The sequence below is a fragment of the Artemia sp. Qi Xiang Cuo genome, chromosome 13 (assembly GCF_049724085.1).
Source record: "Artemia sp. Qi Xiang Cuo chromosome 13, ASM4972408v1, whole genome shotgun sequence".
Classification (NCBI taxonomy): Eukaryota; Metazoa; Arthropoda; class Branchiopoda; order Anostraca; family Artemiidae; genus Artemia; species Artemia sp. Qi Xiang Cuo.
This window is the reverse complement of record NC_142806.1, coordinates 32,116,217-32,140,060: the sequence shown is the minus strand read 5'-3', so window position 1 is coordinate 32,140,060 and position 23,844 is coordinate 32,116,217. Positions and strand designations below refer to the sequence as shown.

General features: G+C 34.6%; 2 protein-coding genes across 2 annotated transcripts in view; both read left to right on the top strand.

The window, feature by feature from the left end:
• The window catches only part of LOC148945197 (uncharacterized), a 350,765-nt gene that overhangs the window by 261,006 nt on the left and 65,915 nt on the right, over positions 1-23,844 (top strand). The gene's annotated exons all lie outside the window — the stretch shown is intronic.
• Positions 12,747-13,556, top strand: LOC148945198 (zinc finger protein 862-like). The gene has a single exon (XM_089098972.1). It carries the CDS (start codon positions 12,747-12,749, stop codon positions 13,554-13,556), a length of 810 nt encoding a protein of 269 aa, XP_088955098.1.

Here is a 23,844-nt window from a genome sequence, read left to right as displayed (position 1 = left end):
ATTGTCACAAGGGCATGGCTAGGACAAATATTTCGATGGGGACAAATTGAAATTTTATTTTAGGAAAGTAAAGCGCCAAGGTATAAGCCATTCTTAATACCTTTCCGTCCCTGCTTCAACAGTTCTTTTTCAAAAACTTTTTGTGACGCTGATATAAGAACAGAGGGACGTGGCTCACTATCACGCATTATCTTGAACGCCATCCATATTTCATTTTATTAGACTTAAGTCCATACCTTGTTATTAATATGTAAAACCAAATATCGGATAACTACACGGTTAAAAAAGGACTGACAGAACATGCAAAAAAAGAGTACAAAAAGAACGTGTAATACATTAATCTAAAGCCAATGAAGGCACCCACTCGAAACTATTATCATTCCATTTTCTTTCACTTAAAAATAAACATAAAACTAAAAAAGAAAAACTGAAAGACTGGACATATTAAAACTATAAAAAATTAAATAAACATCAAATACGTTCAGCCAGAGTAAAATTCGAATCAGTAAAAAGCTTGTTAGCCATATCAATTTGAGGAATCACCAACTTTCAGTCAGCAAGTTTACATAATCTAGAGAAAGAACTCGTAACCAGAGGGAATAGAATCGTTTGGGATATGGGAAGAAATACTTAGAATATGGGGTTGTTGTTGTCACACCTAAGCATTATATTTGACATATTACACTTCTAAGATATTTGACAACATCGTTTGTTTTCAAAGAAAGAACAAACAGGACAATTTGAAAATCAAAAAGATAAAGGTGAGGTAAAAGAAAATTGACCAATTGATCTTTTTTTTTTTGAATAGTTTAGCGACCGAGTTTTGGCCACTATTTCAGAAGTATGAAAATGTCAGATGTGACCTTTAAGCATGGCAGCAACGTAGTACTTATTTTAACGCAAATGTTAATGTAATAAATTTCATTAACTCTGTTATTTCGAGAGGAAAAAGAAAGGGACACGAAACCTTATAGGACGATCTATCAGTTTCTGGAAAGGCGATCTGTCCCTGATCCCTGATATAAAAGAATAACTACACACCATTTATTTATCCAACAGTCCCCTTTTTCTGTTTAAACCCTGCAACGAAACTAAAGGAAGTAGTTCTTAATCTAGAATCACTTATCCGATACGTTAACCATTCAGAAATAAAACAATTGACTGAAACCCAAGCATGAAATTCCAAAATTACGATTAGTTGCCAATAGAAAAAAAAATCATACTTTTTAGTAGTCAATTTGACAAACTAAATGTGCTTACATATCCTTTAATGATAAATCATGAATAGCATTTGGATACGAAAAAACATAGAAAGTTATGTAAGAAACTGTACAATTTCAGTTTTGGAGGAGGGGCCAAATCCGAAACCCCTTCCTCGTATAAGTGCCTAATCTAGATTAATCCTTAATCATAGCCCTTTCCTATAAAACTCAAGCGAAAGGGTGGCTAACTAAAGATTGACCAAGACAAGCAATATTTCGAATTACATAGGGAATACAGTTACATGGCGAAACACGTTACACAGGGAATTTAAAAATTGATCCTTTTTTTCCTATTAATTTTTGACAAATTGATAAGTACGATTATTTTTACCATTGATAAATAAATCCGACCAAATTGATAAGTACGATTATTTTTATCATTGATAAATAAATCCGACCCTAAGCACGTCTCTAGACTATGTAAGCTCTTTTGACTGAGCCCAGTTTCTTCTCCAATAACTACAAGGTATAAGTATACAGATTGAGGCATAGCAAGGAACATATCAACAGAGAGGCGCGATGCATAATTTGTTTGATCGTGCTAAGGCTTGTCAGAAAATCAAACAGAAAATAAGTCCTACAAATAGAAGATGAAAAAATTCGCCGGAACATCAAAACATAGATCTACTTATAAATTAAGGAAACGTTCAGGATATTTCAAGAGCTGGGGTTGGAACCTCTTCCCCTCTACGTTTGTACTAAACTCAGAGTCCGATTACAAAAAATGATTAAGCCAGTTTATGTACATTTGTACCTTGCAAGAAAAGCACTCAAACCTGACATTTAATAAGAACATATCTAATGATGAACATGCGCATTCAGAAATAAAACTGTTATGCCGAGCGCAGGTAGTCAGTAAATATTTTAATACTTTAGAAGAGAAATAATATTTAAATTAAATTTTCGACTTTGTACTTTTTAGTGACATAGTTACAATTAGTTATTTTGCTTGTTGTAAAATCGACAAAAGCTGCATCCTTGATTTACAGTCAAATGATACAGTGTCTTAATTTTACACTTCTAGTTAAAATGAAAGCTCAGTTAAACTTGAACCTAAGTTAAACAATTATTGTAAGCCACATAAAAACATTGAACTATTCGACATTTGGGGCTTAAATGAACACTAATAGAATGTTCCTTTCCTTCTTCCATACTCTGCTTCTTTGCATACCCTTTACGGTTTTCATATAAAAATCAAAACACAACGGTCCTAAGCATATATATCCATATATGTTCACGGAGGAAAGGGGGGTGAATTACCCTCATTCCATATGAAATGTGCAATACTCGAATATATAGACAGAAGTATGAAACATTGGATTAAAACACCTAGACCCCTAGGAGTATCCTTGATTCTTCCGGTAGAACATGACGTTATATCTACTGCTGTCTCCATCTCTTCAATAGTTTCAAGACAAAGGACTAAAAGATCTATCCCTTGTATACTTGATCAATCATTTAAATTCCTTCCATAATCATTTCAGCAATAGGCTTGTTGTCTTAAATTCAAGGACGGGAGGGACGTTATTGCGAATTTATTACAAAGAGATATCAACATTTACAAAAGCTCTCCATGGGGAACCCTTTTTTCAAAGATTTAAATAAGAAAAATACAGAATTATATTTTGTTATGCTTATAAATCTTTTACTAAAATTTTCTAACACGGAGATCTCATCCATATATGATATCCATAATCCATTAACGAAGGTGACTCATTTAGGATGAAGGGCTACAATGCCAAGTGAATCAACCTTTTATGATTCACTACTGACTCAACTATATATGTGATTTGAATACTGGTAATTAAGTTTTCACGTTGATCCTTTTTTTTTATTATTATTAGTACTCCGCTTTTATTCTCCCACTTTTGTCGCTTTTATATATATATATATATATATATATATATATATATATATATATATATATATATATATATATATATATATATATATATATATATATATATATATATATATATATATATATATATATATATAAGTTTTTATTGTTTAAAAAAATAAATTTGTGAGACAGAGTCAAACTTTAGCGTAAAGAGCGAGGCGTTGAGGAGGGGACAGCCCCTTTCATATACGGAATAATTTCTGTTCGTTTTAAGTTTTAATGTCGCTCCTTACTTTCAGTTTAAAAACTTGTTTTTTTTATTTAATTTCTGATCGTTTTTTAGTTAATGCAGCTTTTATTTGCATAAAAATTTTATTTTTCTTTTGCTAAATGGATATCTTTACAAATTAACTTACGTAACTAACTTCTATATTCGTCTATTTTTCTTCTGGCAAAAAATACAAAGTTGCAGATTTTTTCAGATATGAGCTTGAAACCTATGTAATAAGGTTTTCTGATACGCTGATTCTGACGGTGTGATTTTCATTAAAATTCTTTGACTTGTAGGGGGTGTTTCCCCCCTCCTTAAAAATCGAGTAAATTTTCTCAGGCTCGTAGCCTTTGATGAGTAATACTAAACTTAATAAAATTTATATATTTAGAATCAGCATTATAAACACATTCTTTTTATACATTTATTGACATCAAAATTTCGTTTTTAAAAGTTTCGATTACTATTGAGCCGTATCACTTGTTTTTTTTATTACTTATATGTCATTACTTATATGAAGGGGTTTTCCCCTTAGTCAATACCACGCTCTTTACGTTAAAAGTTAAAAAAAAATTTGATTCACAAACCCCTGAATCACAAAGGCCGTTTAATTAAAATAGATAGCTCTTTTGAAAGCACTAAAAAAACTGTAGTTTAAAGAGCATGTTATTGACTTGGGGGAGAACCCTCTCACATACGTTATAATTTCTGTTCGTTTTAAGTTCTAATATTCCTTCTTACATTTCAGTTGAAAAAACTTGTTTTTTTTATTAATTTCTGATCGTTTCTTAAATAATGCTTGGAAATCCGGCGCCCCCTTCATAGAAATGTCCCTTACCCCAAAGAAACATCCTCAACGGAAATCTTCTCCAGAGTGCCCCTCTCCTCTAGGCCCCCCCTCCAGAAAAAATCCTGCCTGACAATGGTTGTATACGTCCCAATAACCAATAAATAATGATGGCAAGTCCGGCGCCCCCTTCATGGCAATTTCCCTTCCCCCATGAAAACTTCCTTCATGAACCTATCCTCCACCATAACCACCGACCCAGCCTTCCCTCCCACTACGAGAAAAAAAAAACCTCCCGAAAACTTCTGTATACTTCCCAATAACCAATACTAGGCCTCTATGTTAACATTGGGTAAAGCTCATAACTTTTAGCCCTCCCTTTGGGATCTTCGGGGGATTAAGTAATCCTAAAAGACATATTTATCATATTTTCGACCGTGCTGAACAAAATGGCTATCTCAAAATTTTGATCGGGTGACTTCGGGAAAAAAATAAGCGTGGGAGGGGGCCTAGTTGCCCTCCATTTTTTGGGTCACTTAAAAAGAGCACTAGAACTTTTAATTTCCATTCCAATGAGCCCTCCCACGATATTCTAGGACCACTGGGTCGATACGATCACCCCTGGGAAAAAAAAAAAACAAAAAACAAACAAACAAATAAACACGCATCCGTGATCTTTCTTCGAGCAAAAAATGTAAAATTCCACATTTTTGTAGATAGGAGCTTAAAACCTCTATAATAGGGTTCTCTGATACGCTGGATATGATGGTGTGATTTTCAGTAAGGTTCTATAACTTTTAGGGGGTCTTTCCCCCTTTTTTTGAAAATCAGCCAAATTTTCTCAGGCACGTAACTTTTGATGGGTAGTACTAAACTTGATGAAAGTTATATATTTGCAATCAGCATTGAAATTTGATTTTTTCTGATATATCTATTGGTATCAAAAACCCGTTTTCTAGAGTTTCGGTTACCATTGAGCCGGGTCGCTCCTTACTTACAGTTCGTTACCACGAACTGTTTGATACGTGTTTCTACATTTGGACGGGCGAGAACTTCATAGTCGTCCAATTCTCTCTTTCGCTAGCTCTTTATTTTCTGCAGAGCCATTAAGTATGCTTGAGAAAACTGTACATTTCAGTATGGAAAACTACAGCAACTTCTCCCAGATAATAACAAACTAGCTCCTTGTCAAATTCAGTAGTGCTCTGGTATATTAATAGTTCAATGCCTGATTTTCTATATCACGAACCATCTGTATAAAAATAGTAATACATAATATTATTACCTAATAGCGCTAAAAGCACATAATCTACATTATTAATAGTACTATTAGCAGTACTCAAACCAATATTGAGTTGGTATCAAATGGACTAGTCCATTCAAGTCCCGAAAAAAGACCTTGAAGCAGATGGGAAAAAGTTTCGGCACTTTCTGGCCCTTTTTGTGCTGCATGGAGAAGCAATATTTTTTCCTCGCATTCCATTAGCACATTAGGCGTATTGAGTTGGACCTTAAAATTCCAAACTAAGGGAGGGAGCAGAGGTAAACCGAAACATTCTACGTGCATCCAGTCTTCGATGTAAGAATGATAGAATCATTCTTATTAGCAAAACTTGAATAGCCTTGTGATAGTATAACATTTTAATTTAATAACATGGAGTCAAACTCTAAGTTAAGTCAATCAAATTCGGAATTGAAAGAGCTTTTTTATTCAAGTTTTAATTGATACAATATGGAGTTAAACTTTAAGTCAGAACAAAGCAAATTTAAAATCGAAAGAACTTCTTACTCCAGACAAGCGCAGTTTAAGTAAAAAAGAACTTCTTTTATCTGCCTAAATTTCCCTTTGGCTACTCAATTTTACGTTTGAAGAGAATTTTCCAGGGGGAATTTATTTAATTTTTGTTCATTTTGGGTTTCATTTATTCTTTAATAGTAACTTCTGGTCATTTTGAGTTTGAAATATAATAGGACAAACAGGTATTATTTCTGCTGATCTTAAGTTTGATATGACCTTTACTTTTTTTTTAAGAACTTCTTTTCGAATTTTTTTTTTGAAAATTAATATATGAAAAGGAGGACCCATTTACCAAGAAGTAAATCGGTCCAGAGGTAGAGGAAGGGGATTTTCCGAGGGGAATGTGCCGGACCCCATATAACTCCAAGTGAGCGGGAAAGAAATTATAGTGTTAGAAGACAGAAAGATGCAACTCTAATTCCACAACGTGTAAAAATAAATCCTAGGCCAAAATGCATAGGCATTTATTGTACGAGAGTAGGGTAAATGCGTATAGGGTAGCCTAGTCATCAAATGAGGAAACATTTTTGAGGAGATTAATTTTGATTCAGAATAAAAATAGGATAAAAACAATAAATACAAAAGATTTCAGCCTCTATAAATGTCATTCTAATGAAAAACTATCTTCAAGACTCTAAAATTTGGCATGTTATTTCTTTTAGGGTTTTTGGACCAACAATTATTCTGATACAAACCTTCTTCAGCCAAAGGCCATACCACAATGAAACTACCCAGTCTCGTCAGTTCCTAAAAGTAACACAATGTTGGTCCCGGTCCGTTTTGTTATGACTGAGAGACCAGGTCCACTATGTGGTTTTGGTATTTTGTAATTATTGTGATTTTTTTTCTCTTTTTCCAAGTAAAATAATATTCAAAAATAAACTCATAATAAACTTTTTCCCTCTACCTTTAGTAAGAATTCTTACCCAAAAAAAATCTAAATAAAATTTCTAGTCTTGTCCTTTTGTAACAAATAACAGCAGTTTACTTCCATTTTTCAACCGCGTTCCCCTCCCCCATGCATCTTGTAAACCATAAGACACTATTTCTGTTTTTGTAAATTTAATACTAGAAGGAAAATACATTTATTTTCATTAATATAATTATAATACAAGATTTCATACCAAGTTGGTATATGGTCGTTGATATTGATAGTCTGTTTTAGAGTGTGTTTTAGAATTAATTTCAATTCTTAATTTAAAACGAACAATCATAGAGCGGACCGTATCTTACATAAAGTTGAAATGAAAGGAAGATTAAAAAATAAAAATTGTTCACAGATGATGTAAAGTCATATTAAAAAGGCGTTTATTAGTATAGTAAAATATTTCTTGTGGATTACTAAACGTATCTTAAAATTTGCTGGCTAATTATCAATTATCGATAACTGACAAAAATATGTACTTAGAAGAGACGGCCATTAAAATAAACACACCTATGTTGATGTCATATCAATCACACAACATCATGACCTTTGTTTCGCAGGTAAGACACAACACCAACCATTTATTAACTAAGTAATGCTAAATAATTCATTTAGAATGATCACCCGTGTAGTACTTTGCAAGGACTGCTCCTTGTCCGTCTTTGAAACACCTAAGTAAATCGAGAATTTGTAGTAGTAGTGATAAAGAGAATATTTATATGAATTTTAAAGGTATGAATATTTATCTGAAGTGGCAAATACATATTCATTATAACAGATAAGTTATTAAATATCACCTAATTAAAATATAGCCAAGTCTAAACCCAAATATAAGTATGAAAAAAATACCTGTTAACCCAAGGCCAAAACACCAGCACAACCCACGAACGCCCATTACATAAGAAAAAACTCCCTAGCGGACATTACTTAACACGGGGAATAACGACTTAAATATCTAATAAAAGACAGAATTTCCCATTGTTATTACTGCTCTGATGCAAAATTTGTGACAATTCACCATAATATATAAATGAATCGTTGCATAGAACACGGTCTTTTAAGAAGTCAGAAAATTCCATGCGTCAATATTTATTTCAAAATAGCTAATCCTGTCAATTCCGACAAATACATTTCTGACAAGTAATCCAAGATCACAGCTCTTAAGTCAACAGACAAGACAACAGAAAAACCTACTACAGTTAAAAAGTCAACTTCAGCCAAAAAAGTTGACAAGCCTATGTATAGTGGAAAGAAACATGTATATTATTCAATGACACTCAAATGTTAAATATATTAAGTAAAAGAAAATAAATATCAAACCCAGAAGATGCCGTCTCTAAAATATTATCCCTACCCGATAGACGACGCTATAAGTAAAGTATAACATACATAATCAAAAAAGTAATTTCCAGAATAGGTTATCATATACTACCAAACAGCCCTGGTATTGTATAACAACTAAACTACTCTCAGCTCGAAACTTTCTGTTCAGAAGTTCAATATTAAAATACTTGTTTTTTTAAAGTTCTCAGACTCCCTTGTCTATATCCTAAATAATCTTCTCAAGCCTCCATAACTTAAGATAATAATTTATGGTGTAATACATGGCTATTACAGTCTAAAAAACACCCACGTCAGGACGACGTGTGACGGCGGGCTCGTAAGGTTCAATCTCATGACTAGAGCTTAAAAAAGTATACTCTTAAAAAGACATCATCAGAGCCATAGGGTCTGATACGCGAATTCACCTCGTGGGGGCTAATTATTTATTTTTTCTAATAAAATATATAATAGTCTTTTTTATACTAAGAGAAGGACACGGTTTGGTTCTGACAAGCGCCGGTACGCCTCCAAAATGTATTTGCCTTTTATTACTGCTCTACCCCATAGCTTTATATTTGAGAGTAGAAAAACTAAACCCCCTCCCACAAGAGATGCCCATGCTTTGTAACTAGATTAATGTTAAATAAATATTGATTTCTTGTTACAAATTTACACGCCTATAAACTGTACTTTGATTTTGTTTTTTAAGAATTCTTACTAAACACCAAATTTCATCTTTTCTTTAAATAATAGCTGATTTTATCTTGGGCTTCCGTTAATTGTACAATTATGCCAATTACTTACACCTTTAGCAAGCTACTAATTGAAGATAAACAAAATTTCTCACATTATCATTAGTTGATTATTTCTTCTTTATAAATGAGGTCAACCTCGTCTAAATTATCACAATTTTATGCATTTGTGGACTTCCGTAATAAAAGAAATTCAGGTTGGGTTGTATCATTGGAGCTTTAATACCACAGCATGAATATATAATAAAATATATTTATACTGTGCTTCAATGAGGGAATAATTAATTTTTATTTTACTTATTTATTAGTTAAAAGATTTTTTTTTGAAGATAATGTTTACATTTCATTACTTATGATATTGTCTGGAAGTTTCTATTTTTAGAGCTAATAAATAAAAATAAATAATAATTGCATTAACTACTATTAACAACTCACCGCAGCACCAAGCCGCCTGAGGTCAACCCAGCTAAGCACACTCCTCCTCAATCGCAATCACTTCAAAGCCTTCCTCCTTACATCCTCCCAGCAAGTTTCCAATTCCTTTAAATCTTTCTTTGTGACACCCTCCCACCCCAACCGTTTAGCCCTAGACGGTTGGCCGAAAAGGACACTTCGGCAATCTACACATATCATTTTCTCTAGTTATCTTCAAATGGACTTCGAAGCTGATTTACATTGAATCAAGTATTAAACATCAGACACGAGCCCAATAATTTGTTTCAGGGGGAAGGTGGGTGATTCCGTCAAATCCCAAAACCGGACCAATTGGTATAAGGACAAACTTGGGAGGATTGAGACTTTTGTGAGGGCCCGGGCTTAAAGAACCCCCTTGCATAGGCATATTTACTCATCACTTGAAAATAAGGAATATAGAAAACTGATTATTCTACTTAAGAGTTTCCACGTCAAGGCGGATATATGACAGATATATCTTCTTTTATTCTTTTATAATCTTCTTATATTTCTATCTTCTTTTATTTAGGATATAATCTTCTTTTATTTCTTGCTTTCTTTTGGTTGGGAGTTATGATTCAAATTACAAACAGAAAAAAGGCATTTTATGTAAAATAACTGCTGTTTGAAATAGGAACTGAAGACAACTATTGAAATATTTTTTGTTCGATAAAGTAAAAACAAAACAAAAATTCTGTCACTCAGAATTCCCCAAATCTTCATGTTGAAGTGATGCGAATTTAAGGCTGGAAGAAGTGAGACTGAGACCGAGCCAATATAAAAAATTAGACGGAAAGGGAGCGATTAAAATAATTTTTTGGTTATTTTTAGAAGCTAGATTTATTATTATCGGTTTTATTGAAATTTGACAATAAAAAAAAAATTTAATTGTTTATCTTGGTTTATGAAAAACTCTAAATTTTCATTTTTTTATTGATTTGCCTTTTATATTGTACGTATTACTCATCAACTTTTGGTTCAAGACATCAATAAGGGCTATTAAAAACAACAACAACAAACTAAGTAAAATAGTAGCCTGAGGTTATATACACGCATTAAACAGGGGGAGAGGAGGTGTCTTTTTGTTTTGCAGGTAAACCGGAAGCAGAACTTACAGTTGAATAAATAGGAATTTCTTAAAGGTAAAGAAGCATAAATTGTTATTATTGTATATTTTTAGTTCGGTAGAGGACATAAGCGAAGCCTAGACCGGTGTCAAAAACTGAATGGTAGAAAAGTAAATAAAACAGTTCAGGAAAAAAAAAATGATCTCTTAAAGACCAACGCAATCTTTAAACTTGGGTGGAATGCACTATAGTTGGGGGAAAATTGAAGAGAGGAGATGTCAAGCCTTTGAATGATTGGGAGTGGGGATGCTGAAGTCAAATAAAATATGACACATCACTATTTTATCCCTAATGCATCACATTATTCAAGAAAATTCGAAGGTAGTGTATGAATGCCAAACTAACTGATCATTAACGGCTTAAATCTTGGAGAAGGGAGATCCATATTTATCGACACGTGCTAAAGAACAGGCAAAGTATGAAATAGAACGGGGGTCATTGTGAAAGTTAATGGGTTTCCGAATGTCATTGGTCTGAGTAACCCACCGGTATATGCCCGTTCAAGTTCATCATTTAATGCCAAAAATATTCTCAAAACAGTTAGTTAGAAAAATGTCAACTAATATTTAAGTGTTTCAAGGTTTATTGATTTTAATTATTGCTGTCTAGTATTTACTGTTTAATCTTCTGATATTCCTTAAAAAAATTTTTAAAGAGGGACGCCAGTCCAAAGCCGTTTCGGCTAATTCGAGCCCTTTTCCTGGTCGGCAAAAGGGCTCAAACACAAAGGTATCAGATTTCACACATACTTGAGTAAACAAACTCGAAGAGGGTGACTTCCAGGGGTTCCTTAGACTTTCAATATTAGTTACATTTTATGATAGATATTTTCACGGAGTGTAATAGGTAGGCGATTGAATTAGGTGATTGAATGGTTAGGCGATTAAATTAGGTGATTAATTATGGAATAAAATGGCAATTTTTCACGATGGGCCTTAACATTTGGCAAACCCAACCCACGCTTATTTCTCTTTTTCCCGATAGTTGTCAAACTTGATTGTTGAATTCACAATTTCCCAGTACATCCAACTTATTCGCACAATTTGTCGAATGTTTAACTCTCAAGCTAACGCTTTCAAATTATACACACCAAATAAATCATTTCAAGAGCTAAAGCTTCACTAAATCAAACTCAAACTGACCGCTTTTGAGCAAAAGGAAGCGTTAACCCCCTCAGCATAATTTATGCAGCCACATCCGTTTGATTCCAAGTATTTTAGGGTCTTTGTCGGGTGATAAGCAATTTAAAACGTTGGTATGTAAAGTATTTGAAGGGACTGGAGTCAGCAAGTGTTTTTTATAAAAATATGCTGCTACCGCTTCAATAGAATATTTTTCGCTGCATTTTTAAGTCCCAATTACGACAATATTGACTGCAGTCATCTTGCAGGCAAACCCAAAATAGGTTTTCGAGTTTTTTGGGATTTCAGGAAAAATAGGTGTCGGCTTTAGCATTTTGCTAAATCAAAATGTTCACCTGATTCTATTCTATTAGAAAAGACTGACACCACCTAACTGCCTCAACTATTAATGTCAGACAAACTCAAAACACTTACTATGGGAGAGATAGGAAGGTCGCTTCAAGTATGGTCGCCCCTTAATGCGATCACTATTGGTTAACAATGGGAATTAATTTCGATATGCTTCCTTGGAGACTCTTGTGCTTTTAATATAGTAATGTTTGTTACATGTTTGAAAATTTATACGATGTTTTTTTTTTCAAATAGACAAGAAAATTCTCTTGGTAATGGATATACGAAATTTTTTTTTGAAGTCAGATTCAGAATCTCTTCAATCAGGCTCATCAACGGAAACACCTATTTCTGGCCAGACACTGCAAAAAACTGGCAGAGTGTTAGATCTGGGGCCTAGTTCAAAACTACAAGTCTGCCAGGAAGAGTCCTTGGGACATTCAACCCAAAACCCATCTACTTCAGATCTATGTGCTAGTGAAGAACATTTGGTTGTCGGGTGCAATCCAAACTGCTAAAGCCAAAATATGGAAATAGATAAGGAATTAAGATCATCTATAACGCGTCCATACAAAAAAGAAAGATTTGCAAAGAAACGGAAAGTGGTAGTTGTAAATAGGAAGTTTAGAGAGAAGTGGTTTGAGCATGAAGATCTTAAAGATTGGATTGAAAGGTGTCCTTTCAGTAAGAACGTTGCTTACTGTAAATATTGTCAGAAAAAGTGTTTGGGGGTATGACTTATTTGCTTAGATATGCTGAAACTGATTTTCACAAAAGAACTCACATGAGCATGCACAATCAAATTAAATTAGTTGAGAACAATTATCTAGTTGTAAATACTATATCAAAAGAACAGTTGTTGCTTAAAGATAAAGTTGTTAAATTAGAACTGGTTCTTGCTGCATGGATAGCTTCAAGTAAACAAGAAATAAGTATTATGGACACGTTACCTAATGTCCTTAAAGCTTATATTAGTGACTCTCCAACTGTTGAATGTTTTGAGTGTTCAAGAACCAAGACCACCAGTTTAATCAAAAATGTGATTGCTCCTTTTGCCATCGAGAAACTCAGTGATAAGCTTAAAAGAGTAAAATTCTCCATTTTAGTCGATGAAAGTACTGACAGGACTGGATCTAAGTTCTTGGTGATTATTTGTCGTTATTTTTGCTTTAATTCAGGTGAATTAAAGGAAGAGTTTCTTCCTCCACCCGAGGTTCACAACGCCAGTGCAAATGGTTTGAAGACACTTGTTTATGAAGTACTCAATGACCAATGCATTCCTTACTCAAATTTAATTGGCTTTGCTTCGGACAATGCCAGTGTAATGTTAAGCAAACGGAACGGCCTGGCCACTTTAATTAAAAATGATTTAACATGGCTTGCCGTAATTGGTTGTGTTTGCCACTCGTTCTCGCTCTGCTCTTCTGACGCCTATAAAAAACTTCCATCTGACATTGTGCAGTCCATTCACGACATCTATAATTACATTTCAGGAAGTGCAAAGCGAAAAGCAGAGCTGAAAGAATTTCAGCATTTTCTATAGGTTGCAGAGCATCAATTGCTTTATCCAGTTGCAACAAGATGGTTGGTTTTTGAATCAGTTGCCGACCGCTTGATTGAACAATGGGTGGTACTCACAGAGTTTTTTATGATACCATTCTTGGAAGGAAAGGACATGAGTGCTGTAAATCCTTATTTGGGTTTGGTGAATCCAAAAGTAAAATTGTTTTATTTGTTTCTTAAATACGTTTTACCCATTGTTAACAAACTAAACGTCGAATTTCAGAGTGCGGACATAAAAGTCCATAAATTAAAGTCTAGTGTTTCATCCCTTCTTCAAGAAGTAGGATTGAATTTCATTAACGAGAGTCAGCTGAGGCCTGGAAAAACTTGTCCATTTACAATGGATTTTTCTGATCCTCGAAATTTCAGGAGTATACAAGATATGCATTTTGGTGCAGAATTTCAACTATACGAGCTTGAAAGTATCGACAAGGGTGGGGCCGAGGTGCGCCAAGTGCAAGATGTAAAAAAAAAGCTGTTTAGCATTTTGTATAAAACTACAGTCTGAGATACAAGTGCAAATAAACCCAAAAACCCTTTATTAGGTCTATTTTAAAGTCTATCCTCAAGTTTAGGGATATGCAGGCACGTGAAGTCACTTGTCTCTGTTCTTAAGATGTTTAAATAAAATGTTCTTCACTATGATACTGTGACACTAAAAACATAGTTGAGACGTATGAGTGTAGGAGTAAGTTATGCGAATATAGATGTTAAGCTGTTTCTGTTAAAGCTATGTAATGGTTTTGCCAATTTAAAAGATTGGAATGACAATTATTCCTTAAAATTTTTAGCAATTTCATTCTCACATTGACGTATCTTCCCTATTCCAGTGCTGGAGCAGAGCGACAATTTTTTTAATTAAAAATGATAAAGACCCCACTTCGTAATAGACTCAATCCGAAAACTGTTTCTGATCTTATGCATGTCAGAAGAGCAATTCCTGACCCAAGTTCTTGGGAGATCCCGGATACTCTTGTAAGGAAAGCAAGAAAGTGGAAAAAGTGAACTCCCACGTTAAGCATGTTTCCTAATTAATTTTTCTTGCTTCCCTGTATAAGTGTATAATATGTTGTGTCTTATACCTACATAAAAAGTAAGCTTTAAATCAAGCCCTAAACGATTATCTGAGTTGTTTATCTAAATTTTGCTAATTAAAAATACAATCTTTGCTCATCTTTTTCTTCAAAGTATCCTAAATTACATCCAAATCAAAGACAAATAAGAACAAACTAAGGCACGCCTTATCATAAATTGGGTAAATACACAATATGCATAATATAGCTTTCGCAGTATTTTTTCATTTATCTGGGGTCTCGACGATTTTTTTTTAGGTTAAATAAGTTCAAATCACGGGTTTATTTTGATTTTTATTGCGTAAAAACAAAGTGCCATTCAAACATGCTGGAAAAAAGGCCAAATTGCACCCGAATCAACTCAATTTTTTTATTTCATAGCTGTTTCTGATGCTAAAGTAAAAAGTTCTCAAATTTATTAATATTTAGAACGGCAGAGGGGTGGTTTTAAAAATTTTAAATTAATATACAAAAAAGGCCTTTTTTTGTAGTTGGAGGGGGGGATTAAAGATCGACAAAGACCGTGACGAAGACCAAACTGCCTTTCCATCATAAGCAATAAGTATAAAAATATGGAATTTTTTATATAAAACAGTGGACCGCATGATAGAATTTTAATTTTAGTTTCTTTTATATTAGTTTTCCTTCATTTATTTTGCTGAGGACGGCCCGTGGATATAGGGTCGAAATATTCATTTAAAGCTGCGTTCCAATGTCTTATATAAAACTATTCCTATTGTTATACTTCTTGTTTATCAGGGGGGATTTTTAATGAGATTACGTGAAAATATATTTTTAAAATTATACCGGCAACAAATGTACCCCCCCCCCTTAAGTACCGCATTTGATAACAAAGCTAGGGCACCCAGCCGAGAAAATAGATTGTCCTATGCAAAGTTACGAAAAAGTTACGTATTAAGAGTTTGGACGGTACGAAAGTTTTTTGTATGGTGGCATCCCTGGCCAAGTGGTGGGTCATTTAACCGACCGAGCTTGGAGGCGCAGCTGATAGGAAGTATTGCAGCATGTTACATAGTTCTGTTTGTACTCCTATGTTAAACGCCCTCCTTTATGTATAGCAATAGAAACCAGTCACGAAAACAGGTTTAATTCAAGACACCGCTATAAGGTAATACAATGTATAGCGTGTTTTCATTGCGTATACGATATTTAAACTGTTGTTTTCTATGGTTTGGGGGGTGAGGTATCGAGGGTTGGTTATTTAATAAAATATGCTATGCTTTACCCTCCCCCCCCCGCCCCTAATGTGTAAATATATAGCCAAAATTTGTTTCTAAACTATTCTATATTCATCCTATTTTATTTTATTTCATTAGCATTAACCAAACTAGCACTATATAAAAGAGTGCGTTTACGTAGTAATGCATCGTATGGATTTGCTTGGGTGTATAGTACCAAACAGATTTTTCTGGTAGGTATTCTAGTGGTCCTATTCTAGAGGTCATTACACCTTTGCCAAGAGGAACGAGTATAACTTGATTGGTGATAGGGATTTGAATAAAAGGAATAGTTTTCGTTACAATTGATATTAGTAAGAGATTAGTTATAGAGTTTTTTGCAGGCGTCAGAAGAGCAGAGTGAGAACGAGTGGCAAACACAACCAATTACGGCAAGCCATGGTAAATCATTTTTAATTAAAGTGGCCAGGCCGTTCCGTTTGCCTAACATTACACTGGCATTGTCCGCAGCAAAGCCAATTAAATTTGAGTAATGAATTCATTGGTCATTGAGTACTTCATAAACAAGTGTCTTCAAACCAGTTGCACTGGCGTTGTGAACCTCGGTTAGAGGAAGAAACTCTTCCTTTAATTCACCTGAATTAAAGCAAAAATAACGACAAATAATCACCAAGAACTTTGATCCAGTCCTGTCAGTAATTTCATCGAATAAAATGGAGAATTATACTCTTTTAAGCTTATCACTGAGTTTCTTGATGGCAAAAGGAGCAATCACATTTTTGATTAAACTGGTTCTTGGTTCCTGGTTCTTGCACACTCAAAACATTCAAAAGTTGGAGAGTCACTAATATAAGCTTTAAGGACATAAGGTAAATTGTCCCTAATACTTATTTCTTCTTTACTTGTAACTATCCATGCAGCAAGAACGAGTTCTAATTTAACAACTTTATCTTTAAACAACAACTGTTCTTTTGATTTAGGATTTACAACTAGTTCATTGTTCTCAACTACTTTAATTTGATTGTGCATGCTCATGTGATTTCTCTTGTGAAAATCCTTGGTTGAAACATCAAGAGTTTGTAATTCAACGGTTCCACTCATCTGGGTTCTTGAACCAAAAAAAAATCACCAAAATGTTAATCACTATAATATAAAGCATAATAAATATGTTCCTGTAAACAATTCATATTTTGAGTCCTTCCAGTTAACACTAAGAAGTGAATTGGGTGATCCTCTAGCAGTAACAAAAGGCATAGCAGTGATTACATGTCATTTTCGACCCATTGTCAACGACGACGGTACAATCACCTAAAACGAACAATAGAAGAATTCCATTTGTCTGTCCCGATATCGATTGTTATGTTGGTGCTTTGAGTTCGCGTAAAATAGACAATGGATTGGACTACTACAAGGGGCGTACTACAATGTCTGGCTATGGTCTTGGTAGCTGGTTTTTTTGGCTATTTGATTCAGCAATACCCCTTGCCATAAAATGTATTTTACCTGCCGCTTCAAATTTTGCTGCATTCACAATGCAGGATGTGGGGTCGGGCAAGAATTTTTAAGCAGAGTGTTAAGAAAAATATTACATCATCAGCAACAGCCGTTGGTGAACAATTAAAATCTCGACAAAATGGGGAGGGATTGAAAAGGATGCGTTCGCGTCATTCACTCATCAGTCTCCTCCCAGGCAGGAAGCTAAGGACATCAACAAGGACTTTGAGAAATAAAACAACGAAGGCCAATAAGTAGAAGAAAAAAAAGAAAAAGATTGTTAGATCAAAAAAGGATTTCTTCTCTTAAGATGACTTATCTCCCCCACAGGGAATCATATACATCAATCAGTTCCTCATTCAATCTATTCAATACTGAAAATGTTGATGTCAGTGTCAAGTATGGCAACTATGAACAATTTCATCTCCAACAAACCCTCTCGGAGACTATACACTTTCAAATATTTTCCACTGAAATTGATTTGTCGTCAACATTTATTGATTTAAATGTTGTGGTAAAGAAAAAGTTAGATAATACAACTCCAAATGCTGGCGATGGTCTCTCCTATGAAAACTGTATTCTACACAATCTATTCAAACAAATTAATGTATTTATTAATGGAACATTGGTGAGTACCAGCAATAATTTATCAAACTATGCAAGCTACACACAATTTATGATGACGACGCCAAAGGCGTACAAGGAGGTGAGAGGACAATGATTGGGCTATGAATATCGAACAGGTGTTGATACTGACGGTGAGTTGACTACAACAGTGACCCAGGAGTATCATCTAGTTGGAAAATTAAATCATGAGATATTCAATATATCCCTATGGCTACCCCCCTATGTCAAGATTGACATAAAGTTACAGATGGCCCCATCGAATTTCATTTTGAGAAAAACACTTCCTGCAGCACCCTATGCAAATGTCATTATCACATGGGCAATTCTCCATGTCCGAAAACAACAGGTTATGAGCTCTGTTGCATTGGCAGTGGAAAAGCTAAGAGCCAATGGCAACAACATTAAACTTCTTGTCCCCCATACAATCACCAATCAACGTCACAGTGCCACCGGTTCTCGTAGCTATAGTGATTCATCATTTATCAATGGAGAAATCCCATCAAAATTGCCTTTGGCCTATGTGAAGAGTGGCAGAGCCGTTGGATTCTGGACTGAATCCCCCCATGATTTTAATTTTTTCGGTCTATCTAGCCTTGTGTGCAAAGTGAATGGTATTCCGCTGTACACTCCATCATTTGACAAAAAATCCTATAGAACTTTGTACGAGTTGACAATGCAGTCCCTAGATCATGACTCTCAACTAATTGAAAATGGAATAACTGATTCAATGTTTTCAAAAAATCATGGGGTTATTGTTTTGGACTTGTCAGGCACTCAGGATATGAGCATAGTACGAACAGGGAATGTACGTTTAGAGTGTACATTTGCCAATGCTCTGGCTGAGAGTACCACGCTCATATGACTGAGCCAATTTAAAACCTATTGGAAAATCCAACCCGACGGCAGTGTTCTACTAGACCTTGCACCATGAACACAAACCAAATAATCAATGTATTTAGTATGGATCCATACATGTCCCAGTACAAGTCCTATTGCATACCTTCGGACTTTCCCTAATCATTGTTAATAGCAGTCCATCGACTTTGAAGACCGGTCATTGGCTATGCATCTTTCAAACAGCGAAGAATATTGAATTTTTTGATCCTCTTGGATTATTGTATAAATTCTTCAATCCATACATCAGCAACTTTATTGAAAGCAGTGGGAAAACCATTATTAAAAATCAACGAAGAGTACAGGATTTAACGACTAAGACATGTGGCTTTCATGCACTACTCCTTTTCATGTTCAGATGCCGTGGCTGTACCTACAAGCAGTTTCTCAACATCTACGTTGACTTACCTAGATTTAAAGAATTTCTAGTGGAGAATATAATTAAAAGTTTATTTAATATTGATTTTAGTACCCTGATAATAAAATTTTCCAAAGGTTTATGTTAAATTTTTTATTAATAAAAAAAGAGAATTATATACATGATAAAACGACTTTTCTACTCTTTAGATTTCATCCACTACTAGGTATTTGTCGACAACAACTATTGCAGGTAGATTATCGGAATTCACAGTACACTGATCCTGATGTACTGCAAAGTCAGGGTCACATTTTCTACAGTAGAGTGTGACTTCACTCTTGTCATATCTCTTTGTGTAGTCAATGATACTATTCTCATTCATTCTATAGAATTCACATGTTTCAATTTGCGTATTTGAAGCAATTTCATAAACAGTGTCCTCAAGTGTCGAATCCCATTCCGTCACTGCCAAATAAAAATCAGTGGGCTTATAATCAAAACACCCATTGTCTTCACAACAATGACGTAGAAACCATATTCTCTTGTTGTTCCAACAGTTGAATCGTTGACCTGGTTCCTCCTCCCAGAACAATCTAAAACCACGACGACACCAATCTCGTAGCAATAAACTAAAATCACGGTTAGGATTCTTTCCAATCATACCGGGATATGTACTCTCCCACTGCTTACATTTATCATAATGACAATTGGAGCATAGGTAACCTCTAGGATGAGAGTCACACACCTCCTCAAGACAGGAATTACAACCTTTAACGAGTGCAGCGTATCCTCTATGCAATTTACACGGGTTGCATAATCCAAACTTTTCATCATGTTCATCGATCACTGTGCAATTCTCACATGATGACCAGCTGCCCAGTGAGTACATACATAGTGGACACGTATGGAACATTTTTGTTATGTGTTGACGCTCTCGTTGCCACAATGAAACTGAGCTAGCAACCTCAAAAATTGTCTGATATAGAGGAAGACAGAGAGAGTAAATCATCCTTGAGCACCATCTTTCTCATGAAAAAAGTCCTAAATTTCTAAACTAATGTTTAAAAGCATATCCACAATATTATTTTGCCGTGTCGTGATCAATATATCAATAAATTGTGTAAATGCATTTGGACCACAATGTAGAAGCTTCATACAATAGTCAAATGATGGAGAATCAGTTTTCATTATATCGACAAGCATTCCCCGAGAAAATATCTTCCTTTGAATAGACAACTCTAGAAAATCATCGTCTAGAACTAAACGTTTTTCCATAAGAACTAGATTCCTCATGATTCGATCTTTCTCAAATCTATCCAACTTTTAGAGTCCTAACTCTCTCACAAACAACTTCAGACTAACCAGAATTTCTTTTTGTACTCTAAAAAATATACGCTAGTCTAATTACCCTACTAACAAAATCGATTGTGTCTAAAATCCATATGCAAATCATTGATATTTTGTGGTGCACAAGGTATCGCATTATGAGCCCATGACGAAATTATAGATTCAAAAAACAGAGGAAACTTTTTGGAGCTCATGGAACTTTGCTCTAAGGACAGTGATGTGATTCAACAGCTCCTCGTTGAACGTAAAAAGAATTTTCCATATATTTCACCGACTATCCAGAATGAATTATTATCTAGTCAAATAAAGCAACAAATAGCTAAACAAGTAAGGGAAACAAAAATATTAGCTATGGACGAAACTCAAGATATAGCAAAACATGAGCAAGTTGCAGTGGTCTTGAGATATGTTAATGAAAACTTAGAAGATCACGAATCGTTTTTTGAGTTTTGAAAAAAAACGATGGAAAAACATTAGCCGCACTAATAAAAAAATGCATGTCTTTCAATAGACCTGGATATCAGAGCTTCAAACATGAGGGCCTTATAAAGGTTTGGCAGCCAGAATACTTCAGGAGAGCCCAACCGCAATGTATATTCATTACTGCGCACACATACTGAATCTATGCATTGTCAGCTGCTTTAAGTCAGTGACTTCAATTAGAAATACGTTCTTTGTTCTTCAAAGTATCTGTAATTTCATTGAAAAGTCAACCAAACGCCATGCAGTTTTTGAGAGAATTCAGTAGAGTTCCCAGTCTTTCATGGGGGAACCATAACTTTAAAGTCACAAAGCGATACCAGATGGACTTGTCGCATTGAAGCAGTGCGTGCACTGCTGGACAACTTTGAAGAAACTCTTGCAGCTTTAGAAACAATTTTAGAGACCGACCATGACGTTGGAGGACAAGCCAAGGCTTTGAAAAAAAATATGGAAGATTCTATATTTGTTTTTGACCTACTCCTTCTAAGAAGTTTTAATGCAACGCGGCATATTGTCGAAAACGTTACAGTCCACAAGTATAACTTATGAAGTGGTAAAAAGGGTCAAGATCAGTACTGTCAAAGCATTACAGACCTTTTGATCAGAAGAGTTTTTTCCTCAGATTGTTCAATCAGAGCTCAGAATTAGCTACTAAATGTGATTTTATAGGTCCTAAATTGCCCCGGAAACGTAAAGTTCCAGTGAAAGTAGGTGGGGGTACAATAGTTCTATATGAAACAGCGCAAGAGTTTTTCAAAAATAAAGTGTTGTATCCTGTTATTGATGTTCTAACTACAGAAATTTAAAGTAGGCTAGAAGAGAACAGTTTGGACGTTTGGAACAACTTAAGCGCAATGCTAGGTGTAAACGAAATGAACAAAGACGCTGTAAGCTCTGTGTGTGAATGCTATAAGCTCGATTTTGAACGCTGCATGTCTGAGCTACAATGTTTTTACGGAGTTGAGGATATGAAAAACAAGAACATTCAAGAAAGAGCATCTGTTTTTGCTGGAAAACGCTTGAAATGTGTATTTCCTCTGATACTTAATTTATTTAAACTATAATTCACTATTCCTATGAATTCCGCGTCGTGTGAAAGATATTTTTCTTGCCTTCGATACTGCCGCAACACAACGGGGCAAGAAGGATTATCTTCACTTGCACTGTTGGCAATTGAAAGAGAAGTGCAGATTGACCATGATAAAGTGATAACGGAATTTAATATAGAAAAACATAGACGACTACAATTTTCGTAACAGGTCTGTGTAATACAGAGCCAAAACATTGATTTTTTATTCCACGATTAGTGTGTATTCTAGGTTTATTTTATATGTAAATTCATCGAATTTTGAAATATCATAAGATTCATGTTACAATATAATATTAGATTTGGAATTATATGCAATAAAACTTGGAATTATCCTGTGTTTGTGCTTTTGCTTTATGTGGCCCATTTATTTCAATGCTATTTATTAATATAAAGCAGTGAACCTACAATCAAATCAATTTAATAAAAATTCACAATAATACTTCACTGAATCACGCATAGTAAAAGTTTACCACAATAAATTTAATCTTACAGAGTCAAAATCTTTTCAAAATTGCGTACGACTGAATAGCAGGATACACGGGGCTGTTAGAATGGTGCTTGGTTCAACTATAAGATTGAGCATACTCTGCTGGGAAGCGAGGTTGGGGAAGTAGAGGGGGGATAGGTTTTACAACATTAGTGACGAAGCCTGCTGAAAAAGCCGAATGTATATGAAATTCACCTTAGTCCACGCAAAAGTTTTGTTTTTTAAACTATACTACTGTCGCCTGCAGCAACTCATTGCTCATAATTTTAGTATAAGCTTGATCACCATACTACTGAATTCTATGGTTATTTAATGTGTTTTTATTGTTGTTTATTTTTTGTGTAATATTTTTAATTTAACCCAGTAGTTTCTTCCGTATATGGTAACTTTTCTTCCGTTGCACTGGACTAACCTTCTTGCCCCCCCCCAGTAAGAGTGCTGGCACTACGCCCCTGACCATCTTCACTCTGTCGATAATTTTTCGCTGTTTGAAGAGACTTTTCTAGATGTCAATTTTGAAAATAAATGGAAAGTAACCCTGTGATATGTGATCAGTGGCTGTATAGCTTTCCCAGAGCCTACAAAAGTACATCCTCTTCCACTAAACATACGTTCTCATTTCGATCTAAACCAACGCTATAGATTTGATTATCAGGCTTGTTGACAATAATGTGTGTACTTATTCAGACTATTTACAGTGATTGCAGTATTGTGTGTGTTTTTTGTTTTGTCTTTTTTCTTATATGTTTCGTTTAATTTAAATCAGCTTCTTTTTGTTTCACGTTGATAAAGGCTCCCAGACGTGAAGTCTAAATATTCAGATTTTTATTAGTTAAAGTTTTTTTCATCCATTGTTTTATTTATATTATACCCATTTTTTCTCTCTTAAATTCTGTAAATGGAAAAGCCGCGAGGTCTAAGAAATTATTCAAGAATATATACAGCGTAGGGGCCGCTCTACTCAGTCAGTATTTTTATATTAGTCGCTAATTTAGCCCCCAGGGATTGTAAAAGGCTTTTTTTTATATAAAAACTATCTTATCAAGAGAAAAAAGACTAACTTACGTGTATACAGGTCCAAGCATATCCGGACATAAGTATTAAGTACAATATTCACTATTAGCTCCACATATTGCATTGACATGTTCAAAGAACGACAAGGCTGCAAAACAAAAGAAAGTATATAGTAGGCCTTACAGTCAGGTTTCAACATTAA

Excerpts from the sequence above, each read along its gene's own strand:
- LOC148945198 (XM_089098972.1), top strand. The coding sequence starts at position 12,747 with ATGACTTATTTGCTTAGATATGCTGAAACTGATTTTCACAAAAGAACT.